Source organism: Cricetulus griseus, chromosome 3, assembly GCF_003668045.3.
Source record: "Cricetulus griseus strain 17A/GY chromosome 3, alternate assembly CriGri-PICRH-1.0, whole genome shotgun sequence".
NCBI classification, from domain to species: Eukaryota; Metazoa; Chordata; class Mammalia; order Rodentia; family Cricetidae; genus Cricetulus; species Cricetulus griseus.
This window is the reverse complement of record NC_048596.1, coordinates 155901356-155921042: the sequence shown is the minus strand read 5'-3', so window position 1 is coordinate 155921042 and position 19687 is coordinate 155901356. Positions and strand designations below refer to the sequence as shown.

General features: G+C 41.5%; 1 protein-coding gene across 1 annotated transcript in view; it reads left to right on the top strand.

Annotated features, from left to right (window-relative positions):
* The first annotated feature begins 1226 nt into the window (after positions 1–1226).
* Hhip (hedgehog interacting protein) overlaps positions 1227–19687 on the top strand; it is an 86973-nt gene continuing 68512 nt past the window's right edge. The window contains exons 1-4 of the mRNA XM_027404881.2: positions 1227–1505; positions 7118–7310; positions 13542–13698; positions 14547–14748. Coding sequence (XP_027260682.1) covers positions 1227–1505; positions 7118–7310; positions 13542–13698; positions 14547–14748 — 831 coding nt within the window. The remainder of the gene's footprint in view (positions 1506–7117; positions 7311–13541; positions 13699–14546; positions 14749–19687) is intronic.

The following is a 19687-nucleotide window of genomic DNA, read 5'->3' as shown; positions in this document are numbered from 1 at the left end:
CCCACATCTGCCTGGAGAAGAACTCAGGTTTACCCTACTCTGGGATACCCAACCATATACACATGTCTCAGTGCCACTACAACAGCTCCAGGAACTTCAGCAAGGACCCTCTGCCTACCTAAAAACCCGCAGCATCTGGGTTCCCCTCTTGCCTCTAAATCTCAGGGATCACTGGGGACCTGAGGTGTCTGTCGCGCCTGCGCCTGCGGGAGAGGGAAAGGCACGGACAAGTTCCCAGCAGCCGGCTCCAACCCACGGAGTCCATCCCTTCCCGGGCTAGGTAACCAGACCCAGACCAGCGTGGGCGAAGCCAGGGAAAAATCCCTCCCTTCTCACTTTGCGTGGTCCCTTCCTACTCACATGGTCTGGGAGCTTCAGCCCAGCCTTGAGCAGCAGCAACGTTCCCCAGGCACTTTGGGCCCAAGCAGCGCCCAAGGTCGGGCCACCCCCACCCCAGCACGGTGGCGCTCTGGGTTCCTAGCCTCCGAGGCTGGCTCCAAGGGCTCCCCCGCCCCCTCCCCCATCCCCTGTCCTCCCTCCTTCTCCCTCCCTCTGTCCGCCCGCCCCGTCGCAGCCCGAGGCCACCCTGGGTCCCCGCAAGCGCTAGCTCCCGGCCGGCTGCCCCCTCCCCTCTCCCTACCCCGGGCGGGGGTGCGCGAGCAGCGGTGACGTCAAGGGGCGCGCGGTGGCAGCACCTCCCCGCGCGCTAGTTAAAAAGAAGAAGAAAAGAGGGAGCGAAACATGAGAGGCTGTGTGAGAAGCAGCAGCCACCGGCAGAGGAGACCTCAGCATCCTCGGGAGCCCAGCGCCGGCCCTGCCTCCACCAGGCCCGCCGCAGCCGCCGCCCTTTCGGTTCGTGCTACTGTCTCACCTAGACAACTTCCATTGAGCAGACAAGCGAAGTTCCATGACTGTCGTCTCCTACCCTTCCTCCTCCTCTTCCAACTCCTTCTCCTCCCACTTCCCAGCCGCTGTGGAAAGCCCCTAACCCAAGTGACGCTGGCAAGGCTGCGGACAGTGTCATCTGCACTTTATCTCTCTGCTCCCACCGCCCTTGGGCAAAGTTGCAGCGCTCTACATCTTTCTCCTCGCCACCTCCCTCCGCCCCAGGAGCGTCCCGCCGCCCCGCAGCACTCTCCTGGAGCTGCGCCCTAGTGCCCTGCTGGGCAGTGCCCCCCCTCACCCCCCATCCTCCCGCGTCCTGCCACTGCTGCTCTGGATAGACGATGCTGAAGATGCTCTCGTTTAAGCTGCTACTGCTAGCCGTGGCTCTGGGCTTCTTTGAAGGAGATGCCAAGTTTGGGGAAAGGAGCGAAGGGAATGGAGCAAGGAGGAGAAGGTGCCTGAATGGGAACCCCCCTAAGCGTCTGAAAAGGAGAGACAGGCGGATGATGTCTCAGCTGGAGCTGCTGAGTGGAGGAGAGATCCTGTGTGGTGGTTTCTACCCCCGAGTATCCTGCTGCCTGCAGAGTGACAGCCCTGGATTGGGGCGTCTGGAGAACAAGGTAGGCACTCGCTGGTGGCTGCAAGAGAGGGCAAACTCATTTCGATAGTTCTTATAACTTTTCTAAGATGGTTAGGTGTTTTGGGTGTGTGTTCCTCAGCAGTGTGCGGATAGCCCTCCTTCCCTGGAGTCCGTTGTGGGGATGCTCGTCAAACTTGCCTATCTCTAGAGAGACATTTCTGTGGTACCCGAGTCCTGATCTGGGTAAATATTTTAAGAGAATGGGGATTAACAGTGTATTTTGGATCAAATCTAGCATTTGGTGAGGTAGAACTGTAAATTAGGGTGGCTGTGGTTTCCGGTTTATTTTTCTGGGGTAGAAAAGATTTGTTCCGTTTTCTCCACGTGCTCTAACTAGTGTGAGCAGACTGGATTCTAAAGGCTATCTAGGCAGTGTTGGCTTATGATCTGAAGCCCAGGCAGAAGGGTCTAGCTTGCATGACAATGGTTAAACCTGCGGAAGGGAACTCCTGGTACCATAAGAACTCGAGAGATTTTGCTGGAGCCTCCTATTCAGTGGTTTCTCCGTCTTGTTGTAACGTTATAAATCCAGGTCTTCGCTGGTGCAGTATTGTCTAGGAGGATCTTGTCTGGAAACTCATTTTTATGGGCGATGACATATGCACTTCTCATGCCTTGATTAGTTTAGCCAAGAAATGTCTGTCCAGTGCAAGCCATCGTTGGTCTTGGTTCTGCATGAGATTTCTTACAGGGGATGCAGTGCTGTGTGCCGTCTGTGGGATCCTGTCATTAACAATCACTTCACAGGGGACAGGCAATCAGGTGTCCCTGCTCCCCCTGTCTTTGCCCATTTTAGATTTAATTAAGAATTCCTCTGTTACAAGCCTGCAGTTGTCAAGGTCTGAGAGACTCGGAAAACTTTGTGTGCCACTCTTGCTGGCCCGGGCATTAAAAAAAAAAAAAAATGCCCAGGCTGAATCTAATTTTTATGCTCAGTTCACGGTAGATTTCACCCTATTATCATGTAAACAGCTCCTGCGAATCAACATATGTGTCTGGGTGGTACCTCTCACTTTGTTTTGTAACAAAAAGCCATATTGCATCATTTAATTTGCTCAAGTCATGCAAATAGGAAAAAAATCAATAGGACAAAAAGGGGTCGACGTATCCTCCTCCCCACTAAACTGCTGCCCACACACAGCGTCCTGTTGCTTATGGCCAAAGAATAACAACACCACCATTGTATTTGTTAGTTGGTTCACTAATGGGTGAAACTGGAGAACATCATTCTCTCTCAGTCCCCAGCTCTGTCCAAATGTTCATGCCTTTTGAGGGAGCGTTTGTCCAACTCCTTCTATTCCCAGATGAGTGAGAGCTGTCTTGCCGTGGGTTTCAGCTGCAGCTCTCTCTTTATTCTTACCATATGCAGCAGTAGTCTGAGATGCGGGGAACAGATATTCTGGCGTTTTATTCACAACAATGTCATTAAGCCCCAGCCTCCTAATTGAATGAAGCTACAGAAGCAGCTCAGTCAGAGCATCTAAAAGGCTTCTCCGGGAGTCCCCACCCCCATCCCAAGGGGAAACTCAGAGAAAGGTGTAGAAATATTTACTCACCATGAAGTGTCCCTGTGTGTAGTGTATGCTGTGAATATACCTAGGATGCAGAAACCCCTGCAATACTGACTTCTTCCAGAAGCATGTGGAGTGCAAACTTTGTTCTTAACTAACTATGGTGGGGAGGAGGGGTAAGGGGGCAGACTCAGGGAGTTTATACTCCTTAAGAGAAGCTACATTAAGAAAAAGAACTTAAACAAAACAATTACTTAGGAAAGGTCTGCCATGTTAGCCATGCATGTTCTTGTCAAAGCGCTTTCAGTCTCCAACAAATTCCGATTCCTTTGGAAAATGTGTGTGAAGCAAGTTGGGTTCCATAGTTCTATGGCAAGTGGTTTACAAGCAAACAATACTCAAAGTGTTCAAGGCAAGAGCTGTGTCACAGTCATGCTCATGGATTCTTCACCTATGTTCTCAAATTTTAACAGTTTTAAAAACATGTTATATTTATAATAAACATAAGTGTCTTCCTAGGTTATAATATATGTTAGGGTATTATTTCATAAATGTGTATGTAACAGAGATGTTGGCTATTCAAAAAAGCCATTTGCTATTGTTGTTGTTTAAAAAAAAAAAAACTCAGAAAAGATTTTTGCATTTTCTGCAACTTTTCAAAAAAAGTACTACAGTAGCTTTTCATCAGGGAAGAAATTTCAAAGACAAATAATAGTAAGAAAAGTCAGAAGACTGAGCATGTGCAGCTAAGCAGTTCAATCCAGTTGCTAGATTAACGAACTTTCTTTAGTGAATCAAAATTTAGTTCAATTTCTTAGACTCCATACTGTGTTCTTATGTCTGAGTTTCTTGTAGGTTGTTTTTAATCATTTTTTATTTGAATTAGAAACAAGATTGTTTTACATGACAATCCCAGTTCCCTTCTCCCTCCCATCCTCCCCTACCATCCCCCCAACTAAAACCCTACCTGTCACATATCCTTTCTGCTATTCTTCCCCTGACTATGATGAGACATACGTGATGCCAAAATTTAGTAGGTTATGTTGTCTTAGAAAAATTGCTGCGGATCCTAAACATAGCATGCTAAAAAGATGTAATTCTCATTAGCCAAACTGAATCTACAACCCACCGAAATACACCATTTCTAAAATGGTGTACCTCTCTCTCTCTCTCTCTCTCTCTCTCTCTCTCTCTCTCTCTCTCTCTCTCTCTGCGTTGGTGGTTTCACAGCCAAAGCTGTCAAGGAATGGGTGAAAAGTAATTGTTTTCAAGTGTGCCCTTTTACAATCATTTGTTTGCTCTGGCTCTTGCAGGGACAAAGGCTATTGTTGAACACATCCAACTAAACAAATAACTCATCCTGGGGTCCCTTTAACAGCTGCCTCAGTACAATGATCTATTTACATATTAGCCTAAAATTGAAACTGAACTCTTTAATGACATAATCCAGTACTATAGTCCAGAGCGCGTGTGTTCTGCCCTACAGCTGAACAGTCTTGTAGACATATGATTTTTTAGAAATAGCTTTTTTGTGGACCAAGTGATCTTAAGGCGACATCTTAATATACTGCCATGTATTTTCTACTTTTAGCCCTTCATGGAACCCATGTGGGTGCCTCTTTAGCCTCTTTATTTAGTTATGTGATAAATAAAGAGAAATATAGGGGGTCTCTGCCACCTATTTCTCCGTTGATAAGCTGTAGCTGTGGGCTTTCTCCTGTATCCCAGCACTTACCTTTCTTCTGGCGATTTCACTTTCACAGGGCTGAAGATTAAAGGATAAGCTGCCAAATGTTACAGACTACACAGCCACAGCATCAGTCCTTCCTAGGCTGGCTGTGATCATGTTTGCAAGTTTTTTACACGATTTCCAAAGTATAACTGGCTAAACCACTATAACTTGATGACTTTGTATTTGGCCTTTAAAAATTGAAACAGGAAATTAACTGAAATTTCTTCTTAAGATTAATGGCAATATGAGGCATTAAATTAAGAACCTGTGTACCTGACATAGACATGTTGGAGGAGAGAAAGAAAGAAAAGACAGGGGTATCCCCGCCCCCCCTCAAACACATGCACCCATCAGTACTCATCTGCCTAAACCAATGTTGTTGCTTGGGCTGAGCCAGTTTAATTGACTTCAGTAAGACTATTGGTTCATTGAAACCAAAGCCAGAATGATGGCTCTATCTATCTTCAAATAGGTGTTTATATTGTAGACCTCACACAGAGTAAAATGTTCCCATCCTGCTGGGCCGGAACAGCGTCAAACCTTAACAAGAATAATATTCTACTTGATTTCAGATAATTTATTGAATCCTATTCGTGAAACTTTTGATGAGGGATCTTGTGGGCAGGACACATTCCAAAAATTGTAAAAGACAGAATTCTTTAGGCACTAAAAGCAAGCTCTTCCTGGAGAGCAGCTGGGAGAGAACATGGGATCATTCTGTGTCAGCTATTTAAAAAAAAAAAATAGAAGCACAAATAGTCTCCATAAAAGCAAAGGTAATTGCAGCCCAGTTTTCAGGCAGCAGAAAATTTGGCTTCAGGTCCCTGCAGTTGTTTAGTTCTTGGAGGGTTGCTATATATGTGAAATAAACAGAAACAAGCTGACCACTATTCATATTGAATAGATCTGGTGAGGTCTCTCTCCAGGCTGGACAATAAAAGACATTCTTGGAATGCAAATCCTAAGTGTCTGGTGTATGTTTTCTTTTACAAAACTTGGACCATTTACACAGTTGTCACTTAAACAAACTGATAAAAATTAAAATGTAAATGCAAGTATGATTAATAACTTTTGAATACTCTAAGTAGTTTTAATATACAAATCCTTCTTCTGGACTAGAGCAGCCTCTTTAGACTCCATGCAATTTGTTTTTAGGTTACCCTGTTTTTATGACCCTGTAATATCATAATCCAACCCTGTCTTTTAGATCTAGGGTTTTATGACCCTGTGATATCATAATCCAGAAAAACAGAAGCTATATTATTTACTCAAATGAGCTCAACTTGTAAAAGAAATACTTGTTTTAGAGAACTAAGCAATTTTCTAAAGTTTCAAACTTAATTTTAGTACATTATTCCAGAAAAATACTTAAGTAGACACCTAGATGAAAACAGTATAAAATGCATACATGTTGTAGAGTTTTGTAGTGTATGTAGGAGGGGAAATCAGGATTGATTTAGATAGCATTAATTTTATTTCCCAGATAATAGGCTGACATTGTCCTCTATACTTATTGAAAGGGTTCCTCAAGTCAGGTTTCTGAGTGAATACTGATGCTAAGATCCATTCTACCTACAAGTTATTAACTTCAAGGGATCATCAAGTCCTCCAGAATTAATCTTACTGAAACAAAGGACATATCATTGTAAGAATAATAATAAAAGTATTCTTTTTCATTAAAATTCACTACCCACTATACAAAAGCACTTTCATTAAACTCTGTGTTTATTCATGCATTTAAAATACCTAAGGAACTAGCTAGAAAGTTTTTCCTGGCTAAGATATAATGAATATTAAAAATGGGTCTTAAGCCCATTTGGTTCAGTTTTGGGTATTTTTATAGACATGGAACTTGCATGGTAACATTTGCAGATTGGGAACAAGTAGAAATTTACCAAAATGCTATTTAAGTACAGTTTTGAAGCCATGTTAGGGGCTTTAGGAATTAAATGGATTTTTTTTTATCCATGACACAAATAAGCCATGTCTTTAAGTTATACTGTGGACACAGTTGGATAAAAGTGTGGAATTTTTAAGGTAAATGTGATTCAATATATGCTCTGGGGTAGAGTAAGTGTATCTATAAACATCTTATTTTAACAGCAGAAGAACAGATTCACACACTTGGATTTGCAAAGGCAAGAAGTGCTTCTGTGTTTTCCCTTATGACCTTTGTCTTCCCACCCTGGCAGCAAAGATGACGTGTTCTTTTGAAAGACTATATTGCAACATACTCAGTCTTTTTCATACTTTTCTACTTAACATGATTGAAAGGGGGGGGGGAGAAAACCTGACAAAGCTCAGTTTTCTCATGACTAACAAGATGTGTTTCTGATCTGTGGCTTTCAGATCTTCTCTTCTACCAACAATACAGAATGTGGCAAATTACTAGAAGAGATCAAATGTGCTCCTTGCTCGCCACACTCGCAGAGCCTGTTCTGCTCACCTGAGAGAGAGGTCCTGGATGGAGACCTAGTACTTCCGCTGCTCTGCAAGGACTACTGCAAAGAGTTCTTTTACACTTGTCGGGGCCATATTCCAGGTAAAGGAAAAATGCGTAGGTTAAAACATTGCCAGCATCGTTATAAGACAGCTATTCTCAGAGGCTTGTTTATAGGAGTTGTAAAATGTGTTTCACCTTCCTATTTTACTTCGTAGTTAACTTTCCCAAAGGCTTATGTTTTATTGCTGTGGAAGAGAGAACTACAGTTTCAGCTGACAAACAGTACACTAACTTTGTTCTAATGCCTTATGCTTCTTGTTAAGATACTAATACAAATTGTAAACTTTTTGCACGTTGGATTATCAGTATAACTTTATACATCTGGGTTATTATCACTAAAAACCTCCTTTTCTTTTCTTTTCTTTTCTTTTCTTTTCTTTTCATCTCTCTGAATTATACCCCAGCACCATAGATGTTTCTTGTTGGAACCTTTTTTTTTTCCTACCAGCCTCATATCAAGGCCACTGCTTCTATTACATAGCAGTAAGGGATAAAAAGACACCCCATGGTTTTTAAGATATTTCTTTAGATAATGTGTGACTAAGAATTACTAGAAAAGTAACATCTAACCAAGCATTTTCACATAAAATGACTAATTGTCACCTTAGAAATACCATGAGATGGGTAAAACAGTGAAGTCCTGTTCTCTGGACAGAAGAGAAAAACTGAGACCCAGAAGAACTCTGCTGCTATAACCAAACCTGTACAACATAAAGAGAAGATGACAGAATGGCTGCAGGAACTCTCTGAATAAGGTGTCACAGAGACACCTGGTCACCATCACATTCCAGACCCTAAGAAACATATAGTTCCCATCAAGGTCATCAAAAGTTTATAACCCAGGGAGGAGTAGCTCAGTTGGTACCTGTCACCTAAGCATAAAAACATGAAAAAAAGACTGGCACAGTTATGAACATATTTAACCTAGGGCAGGGATCGCAGAAACAGGCCGATCCGGGAGCTTGCTTCAGAATCTGTGTCTATATAGTTTGGTGAGATACCCAGTGTTAACCTCTGGGTGTTACATGCACCCCCACTCATACACACACACACACACACACACACACACACACACACACACACACACACAGACACACATACAGACACATTTATAAATTGCATAGTTATTATTTTAATTAGAAGAATAGGCATGGAGGAAGAACATAATTTAACAAGACCGATTATTTTTACTTAGTCCAAGTTCATACACCAATCACTGCAGTGAACCCTTTATAAAGTTAAATGGCATTTAAGAAAGAGATAATTCCTAAGTATAGTAGGATGTGACTCAGATAAACCTTTGAAAGTGCTGTGTACATCTTAGAATTTTTTGAGCAGCAAAAACATAGATAAAAAATTTAATAGAACTTTCTTATAAATAATAAACACTCTACATTTGCTTGCTTCCTTTGCATATAGCATAACACGTACCTAAATCATTTGGATGTGAAATATTATTGCTTTTATAAACTGTAGCCATGTTTCTGACTTTTCTTAAACTGGCTGCTTTTTTTCCCCTTTATCACATTCTTCAATGCAAAGTGGAGCAGCTCCCAGTAGCCTCAGTGGCCCACAGAGACCAATAACAGATTGGAAAGCATGGCGGGGGGTAGCTGCAGACCTCTGCCCTTACAGCCCTTAGCTGAAAGTGATCCCAGCCAGCACTTGGCATCTTCGTTTGCTGTATCATTTCACAGAAAATGCAGCATGCTAGATTCACAGACTTCTCCGCGGTGGTCTTTGTATATTCAAAGTCATTTTAGCATCCAAAATAACAAAGAAGTCTACAAGATCAACTGAAGAAGCCCAGCAAACTGCTCAGAGCCCGAACTGCAAACGCATCACTTCCCAGATCAGCATATGTGGTGACGAATGACAAATTTATTTTTCTACAAAGTTTGTATATATGTAAAACTGCTGAAGTGCATCAAGATGTCAAGTGCTCTTCGTGGCCACCCAGGCTGCCTTGAAAGATAACCACATGAAAGCTCCACTCCTGAGGTGGAAAGGGCAGTCAGAATGCTGCCTAAAGACCCAAGGAGACTTTAGCAGCAAGCTCAAGGGACAGCCCTTCCTAGGTCACATACTGATAATCATTTTAAATACTTGTGTCCGAAGTGAGCTGTAATAACACACTGCTTGGCATTTATGTTCATTGATTTATTAGCCAGCTGGAGCCCTGGAAGGTAGGCCACCTTTTCCTAACCTGTGAGGAACAAAGCAGGAGTCTGCCCATCAGCCTTGCCTCCAGTGCGCAAGTGTGTCTAGACTGCTAGGACACTGGGGTATTAGAAATTATTGCAACAACTGTGTAATCATTTTCACCTTAAGTCTATGCTTTACTCTTCTCAGAAATTCAAACTATGGGAAAGAGATAGTTTAAGATTCCGGTTCATAGGAAACTTGGCCAAGGTATTCCAGCTGCTCCTACCAATGCCCTTTACTCTCTACAAACCAAAACCCCGGAGATGAAGAGAGCCCAAGGAATATACTTTGTAAAAAGAAGGGAAATTCTGAATGGGATCAAAAGAAAGCAATTTCATAAATTTCTTTCCTTGTCCTATACTGCTCAAAACATGAAAAAAGTACTTCATTGTCTTGGCTTTAAGAAAGCATGACCATTTTAGAACATTCTTGGAAACTGAACGACAGCACATTTCTAGAAATTTAAATTCAGAAACAATCAGGCTCTTCTTATTAGAAAAGAGATTCAACAGCAGTAAAATTGACTATACTCTAGACTGTTAATCAAAATGTCCTCCACTTGTGGACTTTCTGATAATCTCCTAAAGTTTCTCCAGTGCCCCAGTTGCTTACCATCACAGGTCTTTTCCTTTGGTCTGAATGAACAGCGTTCTCTAAAGCTTGTATAATACACTCTGAGAAAGGCCCATAGAGACACCCGTTGTCATTGCTTTATATTTTGTCCCTATTATCGTAATGATTTTTATCACTTCTAGACAGTCATGTCCCAGTTAGGTTTCAGTTGTGTGAAAGGTCTGCACCCAATTAGTTCAATTGGTTTAATCCTGTAGCTAATGAGGCCAAGGTCAAGGGTTTGAGTCCATTGAGTTTCTTCAGCCCTGACTCCATCAGATACCTAACACATGTGTCTTATTAGTCCCAGGGAGAACAAGCTAGAGGGACGGAATGGATATGTCAGGAGCCTTCATTCCAGGGATTCAGGGGTTCTTCCCCTTTTCAGTATCATGATGGATGAACAAAGGGGGAAATACAGCTTCTCTAGAATACGTAGTGAGAAATGAAGCTGGAACACACAATCACTCTGGGGAGTATTTCTTTTCCAAGTCAGTATTTTTATAGGGTGCTGCATGGGACAGGAGGGCTGGATTCACCATCTTGGAAAATGGCTAAGACCTGAATACTTGATAAATAACCAAGTGTTTAAAAAAAACAGCAGCTGCAAGAATACTCTCCATTTGTAGACCTGACCCTAGCAAGGTAATCCAGGCTGGGCTAGATATACACCTTCTGTGAAAGGCTCTCAAGTGAATTTTTAGAAACAAAAGGTGTGTGTTTGATCAAGAGTCAATACATCTGGATACACAAAGTTTATGAGGATACATCCTAGCTTGAAGTTAAGATATTCTTTTTGAAAATGAGTTCTCATTTCCTACTATTTGTCCCCAGCTTACAATGCTCCTGGAAGTGGAACCAGTCATAGTTCCATTCATTAATCCCCTTTGAGATAGTCCTGCTTTGCAGACAGACCAATTGCTTTTAAAGCAAACTCAAGTTTTCCTTTTCTATTTTTGCTCAGATAGACTTGCTTTTAGCACTTTTAGTTTTTACATGGGTGCTTAACCATTAAAGAATGGGGAAAGAAAGGTTATCTTTTGTAGTGAATTCCCAAAGAAGTGTTCCTTTCTGTGTTCAACACTGGCAGATTTTCAAAGAGAGAAAATTTCCTATTGCCACTCCTAAGGAGAATCCTCTGTCATGCCTTCTATCCCATACCCTACACTCCTGTGTGCACACACCCCTGGGGGCACATACTATACCCTGCATCCCTGTGTGCACACTCCCTGAGGGCACACACAGTACCCCGCTTCTCTGTGTGCACAGCCCCCTGAGGGCGCACACAGTACCCTGCTTCTCTGTGTATACATGCTCCTGAGGGCACACACAGTACCCTGCTTCTCTGTGTGCATAGCCCAAGGGCACACACAGTACCCTGCTTCTCTGTGTATACACACTCCTGAGGGCACACACTTTTCCTGGCCATCTTCCCCAACTTAAGATATTTTCCAATATGCTTGACAGAAATGCTCTTGAAGAGTCTTTGTTGACAATTCAAGGGTAATACATTTCACCCAAAAGTGAGGTTAAAATGTATCCAGAGCTTTATCATGTGGAACTCTTACACCCAATGGTTGGTTTGTTTTGAGGTTTGGGCTGACCCAGGTCAAGCTCACTGCAAAGGAACTTTGAGTGTCTGGCAAACTCAATCAATAAGCCTCGCTTGGCTGAGCTCCAAATCTTGTTCTTAGAAACTCTTGCAAAACCTGAATTTGTTATATAGTTTCCAAACTCTGACTAAGTTACCAGATACTGTTATCCTAAGACTAGTAGGTACAATGAAAACTCCAATTTGTTATGTAAAAAAACAGAATTTCACTAAGGTGAAGATAGGAGGTGAGAGACATCCTTTCTTTCGGGTAAGCAAACACTCTCACCTGAGCTGACTGATAAAAACAGATCAAGGGGAGTTTGTGCTGCTTGTTTCTTGTTTGTTTGTTTGTTTGTTTGTTTGTTTGTGGTGTTAAGTTCAAGCCTGGACTTTGAGTTGCTGAACAAGTACTCCAGCAGCTATCTATCCATTGCCCAGAGGCTGATAAAGTCTTCCAAACGCAGAAGCAATCATATTGACAAGCACAATAAAGCCAGGATCCTTTACCTTAAACTACAGATTTCTAATTTTTTCTGTATTTTTCCTCCAGTCTAAAGCTTTTAATTGCAGATTCAAGGAGACTTGTACTTTCAAAACCTCTTTGCAGGCTCAGGGAATGGTTCAGTCAGTGAAATGCTTATGGTACAAGCACAAGGACCTGAGTTCAATCCCGGGAACCCATAAAAAAGCTGGGCACAGAGGAGTGGGCCAGTGACCCCAGTGACAGGGAGACTGAAACAGGAGGTTCCTTGGGGCTCACTGGCCAGCCAGTATCCTGGAATCAGTGAGAGACCTTGCCTCAAAAACTAAGAAAGAGGAAAAAACCAGTTGTTGGCTTCTGAGCTCTACATTTACATCTGTGTTCTCACACACAAACACACACATATTCACATACATAAACACACACACAAACACACACACATACATGCACATACACCAACGATTTTAACATGAAAGAGAAGAAAAGTTGTCTTTATTTTATCACCTGTTCAAGTTTTCTTCTTAAGAAGATCGAAGATCATTTAAATATATTTTATCATTATCCCTTAGAGAAAAAAGCACAGGAAAAAAGGCTCCAAAGTATTTGAAGCAAGAGGGCTTCCTCTTAGCATCAATTCCTTGCTTAAAGATTACATAGTGGGTCATTCACTTTATATGGAGATGTTTGCTATCTCCATTAATGCATTCCATCAAGACAACTGGCAAACAATAGACTATCGCTTCTCTAGCTGTCATGTGTTCTTTTTAGGAAAGTATTTAGTACTGTAGGAAAATTAGGCTAATTAGTGATGAGGTAAGCTCGTAAATATAACCCGTGATCAGTGAGGCAGCTTGAGAAGAGTCAACACAGTGAGATTAACCCTGGCTTTTGTAATGTGCATTTCATATAGCCTTTCAAGTAGTCAGCACAGGGGCTGGAGAAACCGGCTCACTGGTAAAGATCCCCCACTGCTCTTCAGAGCATCTAGGTTCAGTTCCCAGCACCCATGTTGGCAGCTCAAGATTGTCTGTAATTCCAGTTCCAGGGGATCTGGTTGCCTCAGACTCCTGCACACACATGATGCATGTAAACTCATGAAGGAACACACATACACACCATACAAAAGGAGAAGTAAACCTTTCTAAAGAACTCAGCATAAGGAGATTATACTTTTACTGGAGTTCTTAAATGTGTTTAAAGAAGAAAAGGGAATCCCAAGCCCCTCCTTTCCTTTTCCTTTTATGTTTTTGTAGTCTGGTTTTCCCCTGTGAATATTCATATGCTTTCTAAAAATCTTCTTTGGCCAGATGCCCAAATGAGCTGGTTTTGCTAGAACACTTCATGGTTCTAAGGAGTCTTTCTCCATGTCTGTTTAAAGGTCTTCTTCAAACGACTGCTGATGAGTTTTGTTTTTACTACTCAAGAAAAGATGGCGGGTCCTGCTTTCCAGACTTCCCAAGAAAGCAAGTCAGAGGACCGGCGTCCAACTACTTGGACCAGATGGAAGAGTATGAGAAGGTGGAGGAGCTCAGCAGGTCCATATAATTTCCCGCTCCCTCTCCCCCTTCCCTTCTCCCTCCTCCATCTCTCTCTCGCCCTTTCCCTCTTCCTCTCCCCCTCTCTCTCTCCCCCTCCCTTCTTCCTCCCACATTCTCTACCCCCTCAATGCTCTTTAATCTTAAAGAAAAAAGTAATAAATCTGTGATTTTGACAGGACATACTTCTCTGTGCTTGTGCTCAGGAGCGGTAGACTCCACTGGCATTAACTTCTTTTCCTTCTTAGTGGTTTGCTCCTCTAAAATCATAGCTTAAATGCACTTAATACTCAGCCCCCTAATCCTCTGTTATGAGCTTGGCTTCCCCATGACTCATGGGAATTTTATGGGTACAGTGTTCAACTTGAATTTTATGATTGTTGTTAGGTTTATGGCACCATGGAAATATTCAGCATGTTTATTATTAGCAAATCAGGTTTTCTTTATATAAATGGATCTTAGAACTCTCTCCTTAAATGCCTTCTCATAAAGGCTCATTATTGTGAGTAAAAGCAAATTTTACTTATAGTCACTGAAAGATGAGATAATGAGCTAATGACATTTCAGAATAAACCATTCTGGTTCTCACTTTTACTTTCTGAGAAAATGATATCTTGTTATTTTCCATTGAAAAGATAATATGAATTAACAAAAAGAATCCTATTGTAGGGTGCCTGTGTTAGCAGCCCTTCCTGATTTTCAAAACTATTGTTTTTTTGTTTTGTTTTTTGTTTTGGGTTTGTTTTGTTTTTGTTTTTTGAGGAAATGGATACATTTGGGAAATGTGCTGTGCTCTGTTTGCACCTCCATCAGCGGGAGGACTGACTGTTTTTCTCTGGTTTGTTTAGAAAACACAAACACAACTGCTTCTGTGTCCAGGAGGTAGTGAGTGGGCTGCGGCAGCCGGTGGGTGCTGTGCACAGTGGCGATGGCTCCCATCGCCTCTTCATTCTAGAGAAGGAAGGGTATGTGAAGATCCTAACCCCAGAAGGAGACATTTTCAAGGAGCCTTACTTGGACATTCACAAACTTGTTCAAAGTGGAATAAAGGTTGGCTTTTTCTATTTCTTTATTTTGTTCCGCCTGTGTAGGATTTATCTTAAATGCTCTCTTCTTCTATAGAGATTTATTTTTGTAATAAAATAAAGAATATCTGAAAGGGAAAATGTGATAACTAAGAGACCAACAATTACAACTCAGAGGGACAATGACATTTTTGTTTGATTTACGGGCTGTTGAGAAATGTGAACAGGGTGATATTTTGATCTATACACTGTTCATATTTAGAATAACTTTTGTTTCTAGTTGTTAGTTAAAGGGCATAAAATTTCATATTCACACTTCTGAGTAGAAACAAAGATGTTATTTTGGAAATTGTAATTGATTATTTTATCATGCCTTTTATTTGTTTGGGTCTTTAAAAAATGTTTCTCATGCTATGACTTCTTTGTACGATGCTTTTACAGGTAAGTCAAACATTTTTATCAATAATTAGTCATCTATAGACTACATAAGCACACCCATCACTTTCTTCCCCACTCCTGATTTGAATTCTCTAGTCAAATAACAGTCAAATAACTGTCCTGAAGTTCAAGTCACATGAATAGCAGACAATGCTGGCAGTAGGAGGCTGTATGGCTGCTGCAGCATTCTGAAACTGAGACACATTCAGCAGCTAATGACTGCTAGAGTAAAACAAATAAGTCACGAGTTCCTTAAAGAATCGGTTTTCTTTTTCATTTTTTAAGTGGAAATAGAACCAAAGGAGGATTTACATTCTGAGACTCATATAGATATGGATTCCCTGATTTGTGTCCCAGTCTCATTAGGGAGACCACCAAAATCAGAAGGAACCAGTGAGAGAAAAAATACTGTCAATATCTGTTCAGTAAATACTGGGTAGATAAAAGCTAGAATGAGTCAGTGAGAACACAGGTACTCTGGGGTCAGTGAGAACACAGGTACTCTGGGGTCGGTGAGAACACAGGCACTCTGGGGTCGGTGAGAACACAGGTCATGCTGTACACATTGGAGTCATGTGAACTTGTGATATGCTGATGCATCTATGACACACTTCACAGAAGAGGTAAACCTGGAGTTGGCATGTAGGTCCAATGGGAGTACACTTGTTTAGCATCTGTGAAGTCCAGGGTTCAATCCCCAATACCATAAAAATGAAGCAAAACAAAAAAGAAATTAAACATCACTGGACCAGCAAGATGGCTCAGCAGGTAGGAGCACTTGCCATGCAAGCCCGACCACCCGTGTTTGACCCCTGGACCCCACAGTGAACAGGATGCACTCCTGGACTTTGTTCTTTGTCTCCATCTCTGCACCAAAGAACATTCACGTCCACAAGACACTGATTCCATCTTCAGTGTGGGTGTGGGAAATGAAAACTTTCCTTTGATACGTGTCTGTGATCTCAGCATAGCCAATGCAGGAAGATCATAAGTTCAAGGCCAATCAGCATTAGACAGTGAAATCCTGTTGTCATTGCTTGCTGTATTGTTTTTTTAATTTTTTAAAATTTCTTATTATTTTATATGTATGAGTGTTTTGCCCTCATGCATATATATGTATTGCATGCATGCCTGGTATCTATGGAAGCCAGAAGAAGGCCTGGAGTTTCAGATGGTTGTGAGCCATCATGTGGGTGTTGGGAATCTAACCTGTATTTTCTGACAAAAGGACCAGTGCTCTTAACTGCTGAGCCACCTCTCCAGCTGCCACCCCATCCTACTTTAAATACATACATATATACCCATATCCATATCCATATCCATGTATCAGGAAGGGGGGAAGGAGGAGGCTTTTAATAGGAAACAGCTTGGGCACCAGGACAGATTATTTGGATGAGTCTGTCGTTTGGACTTTGATGGTTTCAAGTTTCTCCAAAGGAAACACCACTAGATAATAGATAGCAAATAATCAAAAGCAAGCATTAATATGTTTCTATCTTGTGTTCAATAAATACTCTCTGAAATGGGTCTTGGTAACTCTCTGTGGTGTTACCAGAGAGCAAAGATAAAGAGTGACAAGTGTGCTTGTTATTCACAGTGGTGACTTCCTCCTCTGAGGGGGAAATGTGTGAAGAAAAACCAGAGAAAGCATGTTCCAACCCTCCTTCCTAGTTCCACTGGCTCGGGTTCCATATACCTCCTTCTGTTTCTTTATATTAACATTAAATGACCTTTTTCTTAGAAGCAATTTTTAGCTTTTGTCCCAAGCAACTTTTAAGTAACATTAAAAACAAATCACATGCATGTATCTTCCTCTACTATATTTTGGAGCTTTCCTAAGATTTGGAAATTTTTCTCAAGAACTTGCTTTGGTGGCTAAAAGCACTTGCTGCTCTTTCAGAGGATCCAAATTTTGTTCCTGTGAGGCCAGTTGTCTCACAATCATCTGTAAGTCCATCTTCAGAGGATCTGATGGCCATTTCTGGTCTCCTTAGGCACCAACACACACACACACACACACACACACACACACACACACACACACACACTTTGTAAATCTCATTAAAAACTTTCTTTTAGATGTTCTATTTCCTTCTTATTCATCTTTTGGAATGGCTCCATCGTTCTAGTTTTCCCACTGTAAGCAAAGTTATGTATCACTCTTGTATCTATTGCTTAACCTGGCAGATGGATTTTTCTTAGTGTTCATTCATAAAAGGAATGTTTCTGAGTGGAATATATACCATAAATACACAATCTCAATTTTCTTTAAAATATGCTTTCAAATATTTAAGGTTATAATATATTGTTTTTCAGTATTATTTCAGAAAAATTGCTGAATTTAAAAAGATACATATGATCAAAACTAGTTGTGAGAAAGGGCTTAGATCCCTGGGAACATTGCTGTACAAAGTAATAAAAGTGATCATCTTATTTTTCTTCAACTTAACTGTCTAAAGAACAGATGGCTGCCTTTAAAGTCACAAGTACTTTGAAGTCCTTTTATTCAAACTATACGTGTTCATTGGGATACTGAATGAAAGATCCAGTGAGCTATTCTGTTCTGACAGAGAAGCATTACATAATGCAATAAAATTGCCCAAAGCAGGACACCAGTCTAGGGGTCTGCAGTATGTTTGCACTGGAAGTCTCCAGGAATTTTGTGGAGCACAAAGAAATCCTGTTGAATTTGGCATGTAGGTTTCCAGAGGAGTCCCAGAGCTTCTAGAGCTGTTACATAAACTTCAAAATCCATTATCCCAGTGAGCAGACAGGACGTACTTAAAGACAAGTCTTTTAATTCTCTTAAGGCGCTGACACTAATGATACCGCCTAACCAGGAATCTGTCCCTTAGATATCTGAGTGTTTAGTGAGGACAGAGAACCCATCCTGATAAAGCAGTCCATGCTGCTTCACCTGCACCTCATCCTCTAGGGAACACTTGGACTGCAAGTGTTAAAAGGAGGCTACTGCCAGTAGGATGCGGTGGAGGCCATCACATTCATGAATGGATCGTGACTTATACCACTGCTTCTGAAGGTTTGTCTCTCAGAAACTTAGGAAACAAAGACATTTCACAGCTACTTCTCAGGCCTCTTTAATAACAGGGGTATTTAACAAGCTTGTGTGTGAAATTTGTGTTTGTCTACAACTATTTTGCATAAATGATACAAGTAAGACTTTTCACAAGTCATTTTACATGCCATTTCTTTTCTGTTCTTTCAATTTTAAGAAGCCTAAGTGATAGCATAAAGTCATTTAACTATAACACGAAGATCACAGAATTAATAATACATTCTGACCCAGCCTCCACATGCCCAATTAAATGAAAATTATAGAAACTTCAGTGGAGAACTCAACCACATGACATCAGTTAATGACCTGTGGGAGTAAATCAAATCAGACATAAAGAAGAATCCCTGATTATAAGACTTTCTGAGAGCTAGCTAGTGCTGACTACAAGAATTCTGGAATGTTCTCTCTTTTAATTATCAATTTAGAATGGATACTGATTTCTGGCCCAGAATAAAGGCAAGTTGAACTCAGTTGATCTTGAACTCTACCAGTCCTTGTAACTATTTGTATCCAATGCCATCTACAATTAGTCAATACCTGAGACACTGAGGCACAACCCTTCTCTACTTGGGTTCTGGTGTGTGTGTTGTGGGGTGGTGACATATGTGAATGTATACACTTGTGTTCATGTATGCATATCCAGAGGCTAGAGGACATTGGATATCTTCCTTGATCACGTTCCACATTGTTTTTTGAGACACGATCTCTTGCTGAGCACAGTGATCAGTAGATTGGCTAGATTTGCTGGCCAATGAGCTGAGGGAACCACCTATCTCTGCTAACACAGTTCTAAGTTTACAGAGGTGTGCCACCGTGCCTGGATTTTATGTGCTTGTGAGGTAGGAGCTTTGCTGACAGCAAGAGTGTGTTGCCTGAAATATAAGAGATCATAGTATCCTGGGGAGTTAACTGTGTCCAAATCACATGACAACAGTGATCTGTGAATACACAAAGCCCGAGCTAAAGAATAGAGTTTCCTGTAGGAAATAGTCCTGGAAATTACAATTAAGGAGTCAGTATGAAATACAACTTATTTAAGCCCGTCACTAGTACTGACACTAAAGAGCTGAGGAGCAGACACTGACCTTGCTCTCTTGTCTGCTGAGATGCTAGGAGGTAAGGTGTGGTGGTGGTTTGCTCCTTCTCTCTGATCTCTCAGCATTTCCTTCTATATCTGTATTTATTACTTAGACCAATTAAGAACTCCATTTATAACTCTGCATCGTCTGACCTTGTGCACATGTGTTGTTACTGTTGATCCTGTTGACAAGGGGCACAAAATTGTGCTCTCTGTCTCCAGGTCTTTAGATGCCTGGCCTGTGGAGTGATTTCTCTCTGGGTTGAACCCAAGCTTCTGAGGTCCAAGAAGCAGCTTCCCCTGTCTGAACTCCTCAAAGACAACAGACTAGCAGGTCTCAAGAATGGATACTTGCTTGTCATACTGACCCAA